Source organism: Oenanthe melanoleuca, chromosome 17, assembly GCF_029582105.1.
Source record: "Oenanthe melanoleuca isolate GR-GAL-2019-014 chromosome 17, OMel1.0, whole genome shotgun sequence".
Classification (NCBI taxonomy): domain Eukaryota; kingdom Metazoa; phylum Chordata; class Aves; order Passeriformes; family Muscicapidae; genus Oenanthe; species Oenanthe melanoleuca.
The window spans coordinates 3,145,768-3,163,428 of NC_079350.1; the positions used below are offsets into that span (position 1 = coordinate 3,145,768).

Below are 17,661 nucleotides of genomic sequence, written 5' to 3' on the forward strand. Positions count from 1 at the left end.
GGATATGGGATGGGATATGGGATGTGATATGGGATGGGACATGGGATGGAACATGGGATGGGATATGGGATGTGACACGGGATGGAACACTGTACAGGACACAGAGTCCTGCCCAAGACTGGTCTAGGGCCTCCCACAGAGACACAAGGCTACTAAGGGATGGATATCCCTTTATCCCTTTTCTCAGCTGCTCCTGGAGTCCCCCACCTCCTGTGGTAGCAAAGGTTGGGTTCCCAGCGTGTCCCGGGACAAAGTGGGGACCCTCTCACCCTGCTTCAGCCACCTTGCAATGTCCCCAGCTTGGGGACATCCTTTCCCTCCCATTGCCTGGCTTGCCCTGGCCAGACTCCCCGTCCCATTCCACAAGGGAAAAACCCAAAAAAGAATCACAAGAATAAATCCTTTTATTTGCGCAGAAGAGACACAAGATACAAGCGGTTTCAGGTGAGATCAGGAGCTCAGGACAGCACCACCTCCCTGCAACAGTGACAAACTCAGGGACAGGGGCAGGGGCTGACCTGGCTCCATTTTCCCTTGCATTGCTCTGGACAATTTTCCGGACCTAGAGACCCTCCACAGCTGTGGGATCGCCGTGCACAGGACTGGGGGGTCCCTTCCCCAGCCAGCCAGCTGGGCACAGAGCCAGTCCCAGGGAATACCCGGAGCAGATCCCATTATCTGAGGGCTCTAATTGCCCTCAGCTTTGCGCCTCAGCTCCTCCACGGCCTCGCTGTGCCGCCTCTTGTCCTTGGCACGGATGATGGCCATCCTGAAGAGCTTGCAGTACAGCTCCACGGCCGCGGGGCTGTCGTCATTGCCGGGAACGGGGTAGGAGATCAAGCAGGGGTTGCAGTTCGTGTCCACCACGCCAACCGTGGGGATGCCCATCTTGGCCGCGTCGCGGATGGCCACGTGCTGCTCGAAGACGTTGTTGAGGGTGCTGAGGAAGACGAGCAGGTCGGGCAGGCGGACGCCGGGGCCGAGCTGGATGTGGGCGTTGGTGAGGAGCCCGCCCTGCCAGTAGCGGGTGTGCGCGTACTCCCCGCACGCCCGCGCCGTGCTCTCCACCAGGTGGCAGAACTGGCGCTTGCGGCTCACGAACAGGATGATGCCCCCGCGGTAGGCGACGTGGGCCGTGAAGTTGAGGGCCAGCTGCAGGTGCTGCACGGTCTGGTCCAGGTCGATGATGTCCTGATCCAGGCGGCAGCCGAAGATGTAGGGCTCCATGAACCTGCGGGGCAGCGGAGGGTGGCACGGGGACACGGGGACGGGCGTGTGGCACCGAGCGTTTGTGGGCGTGTGGAACCATCCCTGGCTGATACCAGGGAGCCCTCGTACCCAGCCTCACACCCTCTCAGTGCCCACATTGAGGAGATCCCTGTAACCTGTGCGGGAAGTTGTGGAGACCAAAGGAATTCCCAGCTAGGGAATGCAGCCCCTGTTCTGTTCCCTGTGCTCTCTCCCAGCCTTTTGGTCACTCCCACCCTAATTTCCTGCTGGTTCTCTGCTCTGGCCCTTCCCTTGTGGTACCCCTGTGCCCCTTGATAATTGGTCCCTGATGCTCTCCCCGCCCTGCTTATCCCATGTACTTCAGCCTGGACCCCTGAGCCCTTTGCTTTTGTTCCCCCAACCCTGAATTCATGCGTGGCTGAAATAAACATCTTTGTAAAACCCTGCAAAGGCCTTTCCTGCTGATTTCACCCCAAGCAACATCTAGATGCAACAGGCAGTCCCAGGCTCAGTCCAATCCTGCAAATGTGATCCAGGGAAGCATTCCTGATGTCAACCGGATCACGAAAAGCACCACTCACCTGTGCCGACATCCCTTTTTGTGCCCCAGGTGCACCCGAGCATCAAAGAGATCTTTCAGGGTGAAGAGCTCCTTGACGTTGAAGTAGTCGGGGTGGCGGAGAGGCTCGGTCAGCAGCTTGTCATCCTCAGCTGAGAGCGGGGAAACAAACAATCAGTGTGTTTGTGGGGACTGCAGGGTGACCCCATGGGCATCACTCAAGGACCGGGATGCCAGGGCTGCAGTGCCGGCTCTGGGGCACTCACCGCGGGGCCGGCTGCCTGCCGGGGCCGGGACCGGGGCCGGGACGGTGCTGTAGAACCGCGGGGCTGCTGCGGGAGAGAAACACGCGGGTCACACGGGCGGGCTGGGCGAGCCGAGCCGAGCCGAGCCCGGGCGCTCACCTGCCCGCAGGAGCCGCAGCACCGCCATGGGCACGGAGGAGGAGGAGGATGAGGAGGGGAAGGTCAGCGGCGCTTTCCGCTTCCTGCGGGGCGGAGCGCAGCGCTCCCCGCGCTCCCCGCGGCCGTTGCCCGCAGCGCTCCCCGCCCGCCGCCGGTCGCTGGCCGGGTAACGCTCCGTGCCCTCGGCCCGGCCATGTCCGGCCGCAGCCCGGGCGTTCCCCGGCGCTTCCAGGAGCTGACCGTGTGCCGCGGCTACGGGTGAGCGCAGCCCCGGGCGGGCGCGGCTCCGGGCGCTCCCCGCGCTACCTGTGCTCTGTCCCCGCAGGCCGCCCCCGGCTCACCCCCGCTTCAGGACCGCCAACCAGAGCTACGGCAGCCGGGCCCCCACCGTGCACGAGCTGCCGGTTCGTGTCCCGGGCTGGTATCAGTGGGAAACAAAAGTCTCGATATTCAGCAAAATGTGGATTTGTATATATATGTATATGTATATGTGTATATGTATATGTATATGTGTATATGTATATGTATATGTATATGTATATGTATATGTATATGTATATGTATATGTATATGTATATGTATATGTATATGTATGTGTATATATATGTGTATATGTATGTGTATATATGTGTATATATATATATATATATGTGTATATATATGTGTATATATATGTATATATATGTATATGTATGTATATATTAATAATATAATATAATAATATATAATATATTAATAATATATTAATATATATTAATAATATATTAATATATAATAATACAATATATTAATAATTAATATATTAATTATAATATATTATATGTATATAGTAATAATGTATATAACATTTAGATTTATTGTATATAGACAGAGCAAGCAGCGCTGGGGAAAACGTGAGAGGTCACCGCCCACTCCACGCTTCCACCCAGCCTGGTTTGCAGCTCCCTTTTTATAGTGTAGTAATTAATAATTGCTATTTTTTCGTTGTTGTAATTCTGCAAGGTAAGCAGTGGTGGTCAGAGAAACTTCCAAACTTCCGTGGGACAGCTCTTGGACAATTGGTCATGGAACCAGCTAGTCTTGGGAGATAAAAAACAGAAGAAGTGGGAAGTCTGATCTTTAGCAGATAGTTTGTGATTGATTACACAAAGGCAGGAAATCTGATTCTGCAAAAAAACCTTTCAGACTATGGAAACCCCCCTTTTTTTTTTTTTTTTTTACAAACTGGTACCCTTTATCTAGGTCCATGTTCCTTTTTTTTTTTTTTTTTTTTAATTTTAATTTTTCCAAGTATTCTGGTTCATACAACGTCCAAAACTTCTATGGTTAACACAGATCTTTTATCAATTATCACACATCTCAAACACTCTCCCCTGCCCTTTTGTCACTACCTGCAGAGCTCCTTCCACACCATACCTCACAAATTTTAGATTTAATTTTTCTAGCTATTCTAGTTTATACAAACTTCTATGATTAACACGGATCTTTTACCAATTATCACACATCTCAAACACTCTCCCCTCCCCTTTTGTCACCACCTGCAGAGCTCCTTCCACACCATGCCACACAAATTATTTAATTTTAATTTTTCTAAGTATTCTGGTTCATACAACGTCCAAAACTTCTATGGTTAACACAGATCTTTTATCAATTATCACACATTTCAAACTCTTCCCTCCCCTTTTCTTGTCATCTGCAGAACTCCTTCCACACCATGCCTCACAAATTTTAGATTTAATTTTTCTAGGTATTCTGGTTCATACAAACTTCTATGATTAACACAGATCTTTTATCACTTATCATACATTTCAAACTCTCCCCTGCCCTTCTCTCACCACCTGCAGAACTCCTTCCACACCATGCCACACAAATTATTTAATTTTAATTTTTCTAAGTATTCTGGTTCATACAAACTCCAAAACTTCTATGATGAACACAGATCTTTTATCAATTATCACACATCTCAAACACTCTCTTCTGCCCTTCTCTCACCACCTGCAGAACTCCTTCCACACCATGCCTCACAAATTTTAGATTTAATTTTTCTAGCTATTCTAGTTTATACAAACTTCTGTGATGAACACGGATCTTTTATCAATTATCACACATCTCAAACATTCTCCCCTCCCGTTTTCTTGCTGCCTGCAGAACTCCTTCCACACCATACCTCACAAATTTTAATTTTTCTAAGTATTCTGGTTCATACAAACTCCAAAACTTCCATGATTAACACAGATCTTTTATCAATTATCACACATCTCAAACACTCTCCCTGCCCTTCTCTCACCACCTGCAGAGCTCCTTCCACACCATACCTCACAAATTTTAGATTTAATTTTTCTAGCTATTCTAGTTTATACAAACTTCTATGATTAACACGGATCTTTTACCAATTATCACACATCTCAAACACTCTCCCCTCCCCTTTTGTCACCACCTGCAGAACTCCTTCCACACCATGCCACACAAATTATTTAATTTTAATTTTTCTAAGTATTCTGGTTCATACAACGTCCAAAACTTCTATGGTTAACACAGATCTTTTATCAATTATCACACATTTCAAACTCTTCCCTCCCCTTTTCTTGTCATCTGCAGAACTCCTTCCACACCATGCCTCACAAATTTTAGATTTAATTTTTCTAGGTATTCTGGTTCATACAAACTTCTATGATTAACACAGATCTTTTATCACTTATCATACATTTCAAACTCTCCCCTGCCCTTCTCTCACCACCTGCAGAACTCCTTCCACACCATGCCACACAAATTATTTAATTTTAATTTTTCTAAGTATTCTGGTTCATACAAACTCCAAAACTTCTATGATTAACATGGATCTTTTATCAATTATCACACATCTCAAACACTCTCCCCTGCCCTTTTGTCACCACCTGCAGAACTCCTTCCACACCATACCTCACAAATTTTAATTTTTCTAAGTATTCTGGTTCATACAAACTCCAAAACTTCTATGATTAACATGGATCTTTTATCAATTATCACACATCTCAAACACTCTCCCCTGCCCTTTTGTCACCACCTGCAGAACTCCTTCCACACCATACCTCACAAATTTTAGATTTAATTTTTCTAGCTATTCTAGTTTATACAAACTTCTATGATTAACACGGATCTTTTACCAATTATCACACATCTCAAACACTCTCCCCTCCCCTTTTGTCACCACCTGCAGAACTCCTTCCACACCATGCCACACAAATTATTTAATTTTAATTTTTCTAAGTATTCTGGTTCATACAACGTCCAAAACTTCTATGGTTAACACAGATCTTTTATCAATTATCACACATTTCAAACTCTTCCCTCCCCTTTTCTTGTCATCTGCAGAACTCCTTCCACACCATGCCTCACAAATTTTAGATTTAATTTTTCTAGGTATTCTGGTTCATACAAACTTCTATGATTAACACAGATCTTTTATCACTTATCATACATTTCAAACTCTCCCCTGCCCTTCTCTCACCACCTGCAGAACTCCTTCCACACCATGCCACACAAATTATTTAATTTTAATTTTTCTAAGTATTCTGGTTCATACAAACTCCAAAACTTCTATGATTAACATGGATCTTTTATCAATTATCACACATCTCAAACACTCTCCCCTGCCCTTTTGTCACCACCTGCAGAACTCCTTCCACACCATACCTCACAAATTTTAATTTTTCTAAGTATTCTGGTTCATACAAACTCCAAAACTTCTATGATTAACACAGATCTTTTATCAATTATCACACATCTCAAACACTCTCCCTGCCCTTCTCTCACCACCTGCAGAGCTCCTTCCACACCATGCCTCACAAGTTTTCGGACCAGCTGGGCAAGAGCGGCATGTACAGGAACGGCAGCCTGAACACGGCTCTGGAGAAGAGCCACTGCACGGGCTCGGACACCTTCATCACCGCCTACGAGCACCTGGATTTCCACCCCAGCTACAACCCCAGCGGCCCCTCGCACTGCAGGGACCAGCCACCCTAGCCAGGCTGTGTGCCCACGGCCAGCACCCCTCACACCACGCAGGGAGTGCTGCCAGCAGTCCTGCATCAAAGTTTCATGTGCTTAAGTGTTAGGTAGCTCGTGTGAAGCCTTTTGCCTGATTTATTTAGAATGTAAATTCTGTATTTATCTCCTCTCTCACTAATGACCCTTTACACTCTTGCCTCATGTAGCATGTTTCATTAAAAATTAAGATTTGAATTGCTTCTCTACTATTTAATGAATAATCAGTCTGCAAGTTTTCCAGAGGTATTCATTAACTCGTTGGATTTCTTGTAGAAAGTTCATGTTTCTTCTCAATCGAAACTGCAAAGTTTTAAGAAATTATTCAAATAATAACAAGTAAACAAAAAGAAGATTTTTTTTTAAGTTTTATTAGAACAACTGTAGGTACAGGCAAAGAAACTGCATCAGTTGGACAGTGACTGCACTGAAAGAACACCTGAACATTTTTGGCTTAAAAATGAATTTTTAAGAGAAACTACTCTGCCTGTTTATGGATGAGAAACAGTCCCACCTTACAGGTGTAACATAACATTAAAAATGAGCATAATATTCAAACTGTTTGCTAAAAATATAAATAATGAGTTTAACATTATGTCCAAACACCACTGCAATTGATACTCTTCACATGTCAGAAATGTTCTGTTTGTGGTAAGAGCTGGTAGATCTCCCTCTGCTGCAAACACCCCAATAAATTGGAACAGAGAAATAAACTGAGCAGGAATGGACCTGAAAAGTTAACATTTCAAAGATTTAACATCTGAAAATAAATAAGCAACCCTCTTTCATTTGCTGTGATTCTCGTATCAGACTCTAGACAACAGCTGGAGCTTCTTAGAACTTCCCTTTCTTCTCCTGAAATGAGAAAATAACAAAGTGCTGAATCAATAGAAATAGTTGTGACAATGTTACATATATTTTTATCCACAGATTTTTCTGCAGGTGGCATAATACAGGGATAAAGCTGCCTCTTAAAAATATAAACAGAGTGGATTCTGTCACAAACGTTCCCACTCCATCTGAAAACACCCACCTCTTCTTTCTTGCCTCAATTTCTTCCTTTTTAATTTTATTCTTGAAACCAGTTCTTTTGAAGAGTTTGGCATGCAGTGTATCTAAGTGTTCAGAGGTTAGACCAAATAGATTTTTTTAAAAGAAACACCTGTATAAATTCAAAATACCATCCTAAAAATTACTCATTTTACCACTCAGGATCTACCTGAAACAATCTCTTTCTACTCTGTCTTTTGAAAGGAAGATTTTCACATTTTCAAATAAAATTATATGAGGCTGCAGGGATGAACAATTAAAAATCTTCTACATTAATAAAAGAAATGGGGGCAGGGAATAAAAAAGGCAGTTCTTGTTGTCCCTTGAGGATTGCTCCCAAAGCACCCAAAACCAGTCACTGGGGTAAAAAATTGAAGCAATAAATCTCTTTTTAGATTTATCTGACTGCTGTGGTACTGCAGTGGTTTAATCACTTAATATCTAAATGAACAAGTTTTGTGCTCTGACTGGAAAAAAAATTAGCATTGTGCATTAAAAAAAAAATATTAAGGGTAGCTTTACAAGCTTTAGCAGAGCTGAGTTTATGGTTCCATGTATCTACTGCAAGAAGGGATTAATTGGTGTCTCAGGATGGAAAAAAGTTTTCTGGACACTCCCCAGAGCTGGCACTGGGGTGAGAAGGCCAGCAGGGCTGTGCCCACTCTGTGCCCTCCCTGGGGCTGTCATGGGCACTATAACAGGAAATAAAATCTGCTTTTGGAACTGCTTTTATGCAGACCCAGCCTTGAGAGGTTTGTGCTGCAGTCCCTTGGTACCATGTGTAGGAATTTATTGCCACTCAATATAATCTCTTTTATTCCCCAGCCTGGTCAGTGATGTGTAAAAGGATTTCTTACTGCTCCAAACCACCAGAATTCTCTTTTCTGAACAAGTGATGAGAACTGGGCTGGGATGAGGACACTGCCACTGGAGCCCTGGCTCTTCCAATATCAGAATTGCTCCTTGACACACATTTCATTATACAAGGAAAGATTCCACTTCTTGACCACAAACACCAGCAAAGAAAACTCCTGGGGTTCTGCTACCACAAGCACCAGTCTCACCTCCCACACCCCTTTGTATTTTGTAAATTCTCCTCCTTCATTTTTTGTTATAAATAATTAATGGCACACAAAAGGGAACACAAAAATTATTACTCACTCAAGATGATGACACAAACCATAGGAGCACTCCAGTTTCATGGTCCATGGGCAGAACCCCATTTATTAAACATTAGAAACTCAGCAATGTACACCAGTTCCTATATACAAATCAAGTTCATCAATTAAAAAAAAAAAAAAAAAGTGCTGTTTGAAATCAGGTTTTATTTAAAGCACAAGGTAACTGGAATTGCATTTGAACTGGGAGTGAATCAGTCACGAGTGGTACTGAGGACACAGACACAGCAACAGGGGCACAAGACACCTTTGAAGTCTTAATGTGGATTTACTGAAAACTTTTGAGGAGAAACATTCAGCTTTTTATACCAACAGTACAGAGTGCTTCAAACATCTCTAGGAAAATTCAGTGTACAGTTTAATCCTTTTAAAGCAAGGTACTTGGAAAACTTCTAGTTTAAAATACCAGCCTATTGACCTACTCCAAACAAAAGGCTCAAATCCTGCAACGGAATCAAGGCAGAGAAAAGATAAACCTGTGGAGAGGGAGTGCAGGCACTGAGCTAAGGAAAAACAACTTTTCCAAGGTATCCTACCACAAAATGGAGATGAGCTAACACACTGACCTTTAAAGAACCTGGCCAACCAACCCCAGTGCTACAAAAAGGGGGCTGGACGGTCAGAAATGCCAAATGAGCACTAGAAACATGTTTCAAACGTAGCTGCACCACAGCATGAACACACCAAGGATCTTTATTTCTCTACATGCCACAGTTACTACTCTATGCTACACCGTGTTCTGCCCACATTCTGCATCACACCAGGGCCACCGCGGGATTCTGGATCCACTCTTGGCTGCTTTTGCTCCATTTCGCAAGTTTAAGGCCAGCCTGGAGGAAGACTCCTGAAGCGACCGAGAAACAAAGTGATGCTAAGTGGTGGTTTGGCTGAGAGAAGTTCTGCAGAAGAGCAGACAAAGAGAATATCAGATCAATTCACAGGGACAAGATGTGAGAACAAACTCCTCCAAGGACTCGACGACACAAAAACGAAAATGAAAGAGCCAACAGCTCCAATTTACACCTTTTGAATTTGCAGCGAAACCAGCGTGGGGGCACTTTTTGTGTGTGTGTGATGTCAATGTGCTACTTCAATCCCGTTGAAAGTCAGTACAAATAAAAAGATAGTAGTGAAAAATTGCTTTATTCTGGCTGCTGGAAACGGAGGCAGAGAAAAGGCCTGAAGAAAGAACAGTGCTGAAAATATCCGTGGCTGAAGAAATCCGTTTGTGTTGTGACTTCCTACAGCAAACCCAGCTTTGCTTTATTGCACCAAAATTGTCAGTGAAAAGTTCACAGAAATGTAACATTTTAAAAACCACTTCTGAAAAACGAAAGTTAAGGGCACTCAGTTCCAGAAAGTTCATTCAGGGAACCAAAAGCCATCTCTGGGTAACTGCAGGGCATCAAAATGAGAGAGTTGAGAATAAGGAAGAATCGTTTGAACCCTGCAGGCCCGACAGTACAGAAATCCAGGGAAATCCAGGGAAATCACGTTGTGTGAACAGACACACTCCTTCACTTGTCTTGGACTGCAACTGTGCTTGGAATCATCTGTCAGCAGGAGGTTCTGGGTGTGCAAAAGCAGTGCTGAGATCACTTGCACAGGAGGTGCAGACAGAGCCATCCACTTGATTTACCTGAATTTGCATTTGTATCTTCCAGGCCGGATCTCCACACCCACAAGGGACCTCATCCCACAGTCCTCAGGCTGGGAAAACTGAGCTCCCAGCAAAACCCACCCCAGGATTGTCCTGAGGCAGCTCAGTGTGGCCAGTGTCAGATCTGCATGGCTATCCAAGGCTGTGCTTTCCTAGGATCTCCTAACAGGCTCCCAAATAAATTCTGTGCGCAAACAGGTTTCCCTTTGAGAGACAATTAGAGGCCTCATAATTTAAAGTGTGATTAGCCAATATCTTATCTACAGTAACTACAGCATCCTGGAGGAATGCAAGCCCTAAAAATCATTATAAAAAATATTTCCTTAGAGCACTTTAAATAATTTACAAAATTCTACAAAAGCTACGAATGACTATCTGTGATATCCCTGTTAAATAGAATTATTTTCACATTAGTGTGTGTATGATATACAGGTATCAGCATCTCCCACTGCCTCTTCTTTTCTGTCTCAAGCTTTATCAAGGTAATTACAATCACAGTTATTTTATAAAAAGACTGCTAGTGTAAAAAAAAAAAAAAAAAAAAAAAAAGTACTTACATATTTGAAACCTTTTTTTCCAAAAGGGAACCTGGGCAGTCCCCTGCAGGTAGGTCAGTAAATTTTGCACAGGTTTTGGTTAAAAATTCCTGCCCTTGGTGTACTTCACTAGCAGCTTCCCTGTTCTGCAGGACAGGTATTTTTCCTTCCATTTTGGAGCTGGACACCTGAATTTCTTCCTGTCTGTCAACTTTTTCTTCCTTAATGCACATCTGCACACTGTTATCTGCACATGCTCCTCCACTATTATGCACTGCTGCTGCTGCTGTCACATTGAATTCCTGCCTTGGGCAAGCTAAACTTGGATCTGGCCTCTTGTCCAGCTGGTTATTCCCTCCCTTACTGCCCACCTGAGCACTCTGCTGAGCTGGCTCTCTGCTGACTTTATCTGCTTTTCCCACACTGCACTCAGGGCGTGGGGGATCTGCAGTGGGGTCAGCCCAGCTGCCTTGCTGGATATCTCCTTCCTTGATGCACATCTGGGTGTTCTCAGCTCTGCAGGTTCCTCTGCAAACCTTATCAGCTTTTCCTGCTGCCACACTCTGCTCCTGTGAGGGGAGGCTGGAGTGGGGCTGATCCCCTGGAGCATCAGCCTTCCTGCAACCCTCAGCTGCCTCTTTGAGATACTCAGCTCCTGCACAGGTTTCTGCTACATGGGGATTCACCCCTTCCACAGTGAGTTTCTGAGAAGAACTGGGTGCTTTTATTGCTGGTGTAATTTTCCCACTAAATTCACCTTTTGGAGAGGGGTTAAGTACATCTGTGTCCTGGGAAGCTGCCTCCATTCTCAAGGCACTGCTCTGGGTGAGCAAACCCTCTGCTTTCTGCTTTTTGTTCAAAAGCATCAATTTCTTCCTGTCCCGGGCATATTTCAAACCTGCAATAAATTTACTTGAGATTTTCAGTTGGAAGGTATTCTTCCTTTTAGATCTGGGCTTTGCATTCATGACTTTTCTTACTTTGCACCCTTCACTTCTGCTGGGTTTTGGGGGCTCAGTGTTACAGACATTCCTTTTACCTGCTGCATTCCCAGGTAACTCCCCAGCAGCACCACCTTTGACCCCTCCCAGTCCTTGCTTAGCTTTTGACTGACCAGTAGTAGGAACATTCTCTGCAGAGGAAGCACATTTTCCACTGCCAGCTAACATTGCACTTTTCCCTTCTGTTCTCTGAGAGTTCTTCACCTCCTCATTTTGCTGAGCTACCTCAGCCTTTTTACTCTGACCCAGCACGAGGTCCATCTCGTTTTCCACTGCCTGCTGCTTTGCTTTTCCTTTATTACCAGTTTGTTTGGTCGTTCTGAAGAGGTCCAGACTTGCATCACCTTTTTGCATCTCTGAGTTGCTGGCAGAGTCTTTAGCCTTTTCTGCCAAAAACCTCCTGATTTCTTGCTCGATGCTGTCATCGCTGTCCACTGAGCTGCTGTCACTGGTGTCTGACACAGCTGGGAAAGCACATTTTCTGTTCTTAGACCCCCTCTGATTTGAAACTGGTTTAGGTTTATTGCCTTTTTTAAGCTGTAAGTTAAACTCCAGGTTTTTCATGGTTTCTGGCTTGTCATTGGGAAGTTTGATGTTGTCTGGGGGGTTCCTGACTGCATTCTCCTTCACAGCTTTCCTAGGTTTTGAGAGGCAGCTTTTCAGCAGTGAGGGATTTTTACATTTCCACTCGTTTTGTTGGAGGTTACTGAACTCATCCAGCAGCTGATTTTCTGTCTCACTGAATCTGACTTTCTTCTTGCACTGAGCCTTCTGATCCTTGGATTTCTTCTTTAACTTCCTTTTAGACCTTAACAGGTCCTTGATAGCACTGTCCAGGTCCTCATCACTGTCCAGAGAGCTGCTCTCATCACCCGACCCCTCCCTCTCTGGGGTTTGCACGGGGTTTTTTGTAGGTTTCCTTGTGCTGCCCTGAACCTGCAGAAAAGGGTTCAGAGAGTCCAAAGCCACACATCTGCTGCCATCAGAGCCAGACAATTTGGGAGCCATCAGCTGCTGCCTCGAGTCTTTATTACTCTGAGCATTCTGGAGTTCTGAGGGGTTGCCCAGGGCACGCTCCTCTTGGAGCACAGGGATTTTGGAATTGTTACTTGGCTGGAAAAATCCTGTCTCCAGCTGTTCAGGTACTTTTGACCCCCCTTGTTTTGCTGTTCTGCCTTCCCTTTTAAGTCTCCTTTTCCGACTCAGGGATAATTTCAGTGTTTTGGGCAGAGCAGGCTCAAGGGTCCTGGTGAGGCTGTTTGGATCAGAAGGCAAAGGCATCTGGTTGGAGCGTGACAGGCTGGGAGGTTTTGTTCCAAGGTTTTCTGACTGTGCTTTCAGAGCCAAAAAAGCCCTGATTTCTTGCTCTATGCTGTCATCACTGTCCACATGGCTGCTGTCACTTTCACAACGGGAGGACGAGAGAAGCTGGGGAGAAAAGAAGGAGTCTGCAGTGAGGGATTTGTTGTCACTTCCCATTTGGGATGGCATGATTGTTTTGGAAATATCCAGGATAGCTTCTGCACACATGAGTTCTGCAGATGTGTCAGCTCTGCAAGAGGCCTGCAATGTGAGCTCACAAGCAGCAATCTTGTTTTCTGGAAGTGCAAAATGTCTGGCTTTTTTCAGTGGTTTAAACAGCTTATTAAAGTCATTGCTGGTGCTTTCTAATCCCGTTGACTTGGAATTAATTTCTTTTCTCTTGTTGCTTATAGGGTTTTTATGGATTTCTGGTGAGGCACTTTTTGTGGAGCTAATTGTCAGGCTGGCAGAAATGTCTGCCATACCCTTTGGATCAAATTGTTCCCTCTGCAAAGGGACACAGTTTGCTGCATGACCTGCCTCTTTCCTGATTTTCTCCAGCTGGTAAAGCTGAATGGCTTCTTCAATGCCATCATCACTGCTCGAGTCAGATGTGTGCATGCTGTCCTTGACAAGTGCTTCCCTTGGCTCCCAGTAATGAGCTCCACTTCCCTCTTTCTGCTCCACGAGCCAGGGCTGGCTGGCAGTGGCCATTTCTAGATATGCTTGGTTCACCTGGCTGAAATCACTGGGCTCTGCTTGGATTTTTGACTGCAAACACTTGGACTGGGTGCTGGATTTCTGCAGCTTGGGATGGTGCCTCAGGAGCAGGGCATTACAACCTTGCTTTATAGCACCACAGTTTGTTCTGTTTGTTGCTTCTTTGTTGCATTTCAGGACAGACCTCACACGGGAATCTTTTTTCTCCTCGGTAACACATTTACTAATTTCTTGCTGCTTCTTCTCATTCAGGAACTGCACTATTTCAGCTTGTATGCTCTGTTCAAAGGAGTCATCGCTGCTGATGCTCTGAGGGGAAGCAGGTTGGAGCCTTTTCCCAATTCCCAGGTGGTCGGACAGGTACTCTTCAGAGAGCATCTCGGCTTTAAATTTCACAGGGAGGAGGTTACTCACTTTGTTCTGGGAGAAACCTCTTTTAAACCTTTTGTCTCTCCTTACATTCTCAGAACGCTCTGCATTCCTTGGCAACGACTGGGCACTCTTGCTTTTTGTTTTCAAGTACTCTTGGATGGCTTCCTCTATACCTCGGTCCACAGAATCATCGCTGTCAGAATCGAGCAGGAGAGTCCCAAATTCCACATTCTCTTCCACTTCGCTGTCACCACAATCCCCGGTGCACCCACACTGGGTGTACTGAGGATGCTTCCGCAGCAACGTGCTGCTGGATGTGACTCTGGCACTGGTGCCTTTTTCTCCCTTCTGTTTCTTCTGCATAACACAGGCACACTCATTGTTCATACCCAGGGCAGGCTCTTGGCTTTGCAGGTTGTTGATGATCATCTGAACTTTGGCGCTCACAGAGGTTCTGGTGACGCTGCTGTCGGATTCAGGGAAGCAAACGGGGTATCTACAATTCCTTGCTGGTCCAAAGGACTCCCATTTTGTCTGAAGAGCTACCAGAGGAGGAGCATCCATAAGGAACATTCTAGCAGAGCACAGCAAAGTCCACGATGGAACAGATTTTCAGATCGGTCTCTCCTCCATCCTAAAACAAAGAAAAAAAGGAAAATATTTATTAAGCGTGTGCCTTCTAGAAATTCCATGGAATAATGTTGGTAACATAAACTGTAAATTATTAACAACCAGAACAACTGTGCCAGATAATCACAGAGTTACTCCTCAACATCACTTGAACGGGTCAATCAGTCACTACTGCCACTGGGGATAAGGCAGTGCATTCATCAATTGTGGTTTGCAGTATTTTCTGGCAAAATCATAACCCAATTCAGGTAATTCACTTCTGAAACTCTTGCTGTGCTTTCCAGTCCTTGCTGCATGTGCTCCTAAATAATGATGCACTGCCCAGAGCCACAAAGACCCACTGGGATGGGATTCAGTGCACTGGTGTGTGCAATCCCCTTTGCACTGAGGTTGTCTGAATACTTTTGCAGAAAACTTTGTGGCAGGAGAGAAGGAACAATTTTAAGGAATTCTTTTATAGAGGGTGTAGAGAACCCAGCAAAATATTCTGCTTGTTGCTTCCTTTGGAAAAACTGCCCTTTTTAAGGATCACACAGCTCAGCTTCCCAGTTTTCCAATGAAAACAGCACTGGCCGTGTCCACATGGTGCAGGACAGGTGGATGTGGAGAAACCTGGACCATCCCCTGGGATGGTGGGACACAAACCAACTCCTCCTCAGAGAGCAGAGTGCTCACACAATATCCCAAAACACTGAACACACACTCTACAGCAATAACCCCGAGACATCAGTCATCTGCAGGATAAAAGCTCTTGGCAAACACAGATCTTGGGGAGTGCACAAAAGCAGGATGAAGGTTAGGAACTATTCTTTGTGTTCCAATAGAAACCACGGACAGAACGAAGCTTTGGCTTGTGGAAGAGTGGAAAAAGCCACCCACAAAACTCCAGCTAACACCCAAAGAGTACACCACCTCCACATGGTCCCATGAGGGTTGAAGGCTTCACCTGCAGCATCACTTGGGGGGATCAAGTGTGACAGCAATTCCCAAAAACTCCAGCGCTTGGGTGGCTCTTCAAGCCCAGGCTCCACACAAACACAGGGAGTCCCAACTCCAGTGGCACTGGACTCTGCCAATGTACAGGGATACGATTTTCCCTCTGGAACCTCCCTAACCTTGCACTTGTCAATTATTCTCTAGTTCTGGTTTCAAATTAATCAGTGTCATTAAATATTTTAAAGCATTAATGACTCTAAACTCTTTAAAACTTCTATTTATTTACTGAGAGGAAGGTAACAGACAACCAAGGAAGACAATTCTTCATCACTCTTTGCATGGGCAAATATAAATTAAAAACATTTTTCCTTGTAATAAGCAGCTAAGGATCAAAAAGACAGAAATTAGGATACTTCATTACCTTGAAGCAATGCAATTAACACACTTTAGCTCCCAGCTTCATTAAAAAATAAAACCCCAACGTTTTTCCTATTAACCTATTTCCACAGTTTTCAGGAAAGGGCAGGTACATTCACTATCCACACCTGGGCTGAGGGTCCTGCAAGAATTACACAGGATTGGGTGAATTTTTGTGTGCCAGCACCCACCCAGGGCACCCATGGAGACCCTGAGGGGACAGCTGGGTGCTGCCTGAGGGGGGACACACACTGAGGGTGTGAGGGGGCACACACTGAGGGTGTGAGGGGACAGGAGGGGACACACACTGAGGGTGTGAGGGGACAGGAGGGGACACACACTAAGGGTGTGAGGGGACAGGAGGGGACACTCACTGAGGGTGTGAGGGGGCACACACTGAGGGTGTGAGGGGACAGGAGGGGACACACACTGAGGGTGTGAGGGGATGTGAGGGGACACACACCGGGGTCAGTACCCGGACAAGATCTGAGGGGAAATGTGGGGACACACATCCATAAGGGAGGGGGTACCCTCTGTAACTCTGTGGGGTGAAATGAGGGGACTTGAGGGGACAATAATTCAAGGGGTACCTACAGCAGCTGCACGAGGGGACATGAAGGGACACCAAGCCGGGGGGCACCCACGAACACTGTGTGAGGGGACACGAAGGGACACCAAGCCGGGGGGCACCCACACAGGCTGCGTGAGGAGACATGAAGGAACACCAAGCTGGGGGGCACCCACAGAGACTGCATGAGGAGACATGAAGGGACACCAAGCCGGGGGACACCCACAGAGTCTGTGTGAGGGGACATGAAGGGACACCAAGCCGGGGGACACCCACAGAGTCTGTGTGAGGGGACATAAATGGACCCCAAGCCGGGGGACACCCACAGAGCCTGTGTGAGGGGACATGAAGGAACGCCAAGCTGGGGGACACCCACAGAGCCTGTGTGAGGGGACATAAATAGACACTAAGCTGGGGGCACACACAGAGACCGCATGAGGGGACACGAGGGTACCCCCAGCTCGGGGAGCGCCCCGGAGGCGCTCTGACGAGCCCCCCACCCTCCAGGGCCGGCCGCAGCCGCCGCCCGCGGGACCCCGCGGGGCGCCGCGCCCGCTGCCCGCGGCCGGCCGGGCCCTGCCCGCGCCGCCATGGCTCCCCCTTCCCGCCTTCCGCCGCCCCGGACCCGGGCCCGGGCCTCCCTCGGCCGGGCCGGGCCGCGCTCCCCCCGCCCGCCGCTCACCTGCCGAGAGGAGGCCGACAGGGGAGCACGGGGGTCGGCGCGCCCGGGCCGGGCCGTGCGCTCCGCCGGGCTCCGCTCCGCCGCTGCCCGCCGCGCTGGTGCAGGGGCGGGCGGCGCTTCCTTGCCTGCCCCCGGGGAGCGGGAGGCATGCGCCGCAGGGCTCCGGCGGGGAGGCGGGGAGGGAGCGCCGCGGGCCGGGGCACAAAGGCGGCGGCGGCCGCTGGCCGGGGCCGGCGCGGAGCTGGGCAGGGCGGCGGGAGCCCGGTAACGGCGCTAACGGCACGGAAGGGGCAGCGCGGCCTCCGCGGCGGCCCCGCGGCCAGGGCCGGGAAAACAGCGCAAAGAGCGAGGTGGGACTCGGCTCTTGTCTCAGGGGGGATGATCCATCCGCTA

The 17,661-nt window shown here is 47.1% G+C and overlaps 3 protein-coding genes across 4 annotated transcripts; 1 reads left to right on the forward strand and 2 right to left on the reverse strand.

The window, feature by feature from the left end:
• Positions 1–386: 386 nt before the first annotated feature.
• On the reverse strand, positions 387–2,328 carry MRPS2 (mitochondrial ribosomal protein S2). Of its 2 annotated transcripts, none has more exons than XM_056504934.1 (4): positions 2,194–2,328; positions 2,056–2,121; positions 1,812–1,941; positions 387–1,231 (listed from the first exon to the last, which is right to left on the reverse strand). In XM_056504934.1, exons 1-4 carry the CDS (start codon positions 2,219–2,221, stop codon positions 688–690), a joined length of 768 nt encoding a protein of 255 aa, XP_056360909.1. In that variant the 5' UTR covers positions 2,222–2,328; the 3' UTR covers positions 387–687. The 2 variants fall into 2 exon arrangements, with proteins under 2 accessions (XP_056360909.1, XP_056360910.1); XM_056504935.1 differs by having other exon boundaries at positions 2,056–2,118; positions 2,194–2,315.
• Positions 2,329–2,365: 37 nt separating this feature from the next.
• Positions 2,366–6,414, forward strand: PIERCE1 (piercer of microtubule wall 1). The gene is made up of 3 exons (XM_056504936.1): positions 2,366–2,451; positions 2,519–2,597; positions 5,995–6,414. Exons 1-3 carry the CDS (start codon positions 2,387–2,389, stop codon positions 6,193–6,195), a joined length of 345 nt encoding a protein of 114 aa, XP_056360911.1. The 5' UTR covers positions 2,366–2,386; the 3' UTR covers positions 6,196–6,414.
• A 3,156-nt stretch (positions 6,415–9,570) lies between these two features.
• On the reverse strand, positions 9,571–17,441 carry PPP1R26 (protein phosphatase 1 regulatory subunit 26). Its single transcript, XM_056504933.1, has 2 exons — positions 17,269–17,441; positions 9,571–14,669 (listed from the first exon to the last, which is right to left on the reverse strand). Exon 2 carries the CDS (start codon positions 14,606–14,608, stop codon positions 10,658–10,660), a length of 3,951 nt encoding a protein of 1,316 aa, XP_056360908.1. The 5' UTR covers positions 14,609–14,669; positions 17,269–17,441; the 3' UTR covers positions 9,571–10,657.
• Positions 17,442–17,661: the final 220 nt, after the last annotated feature.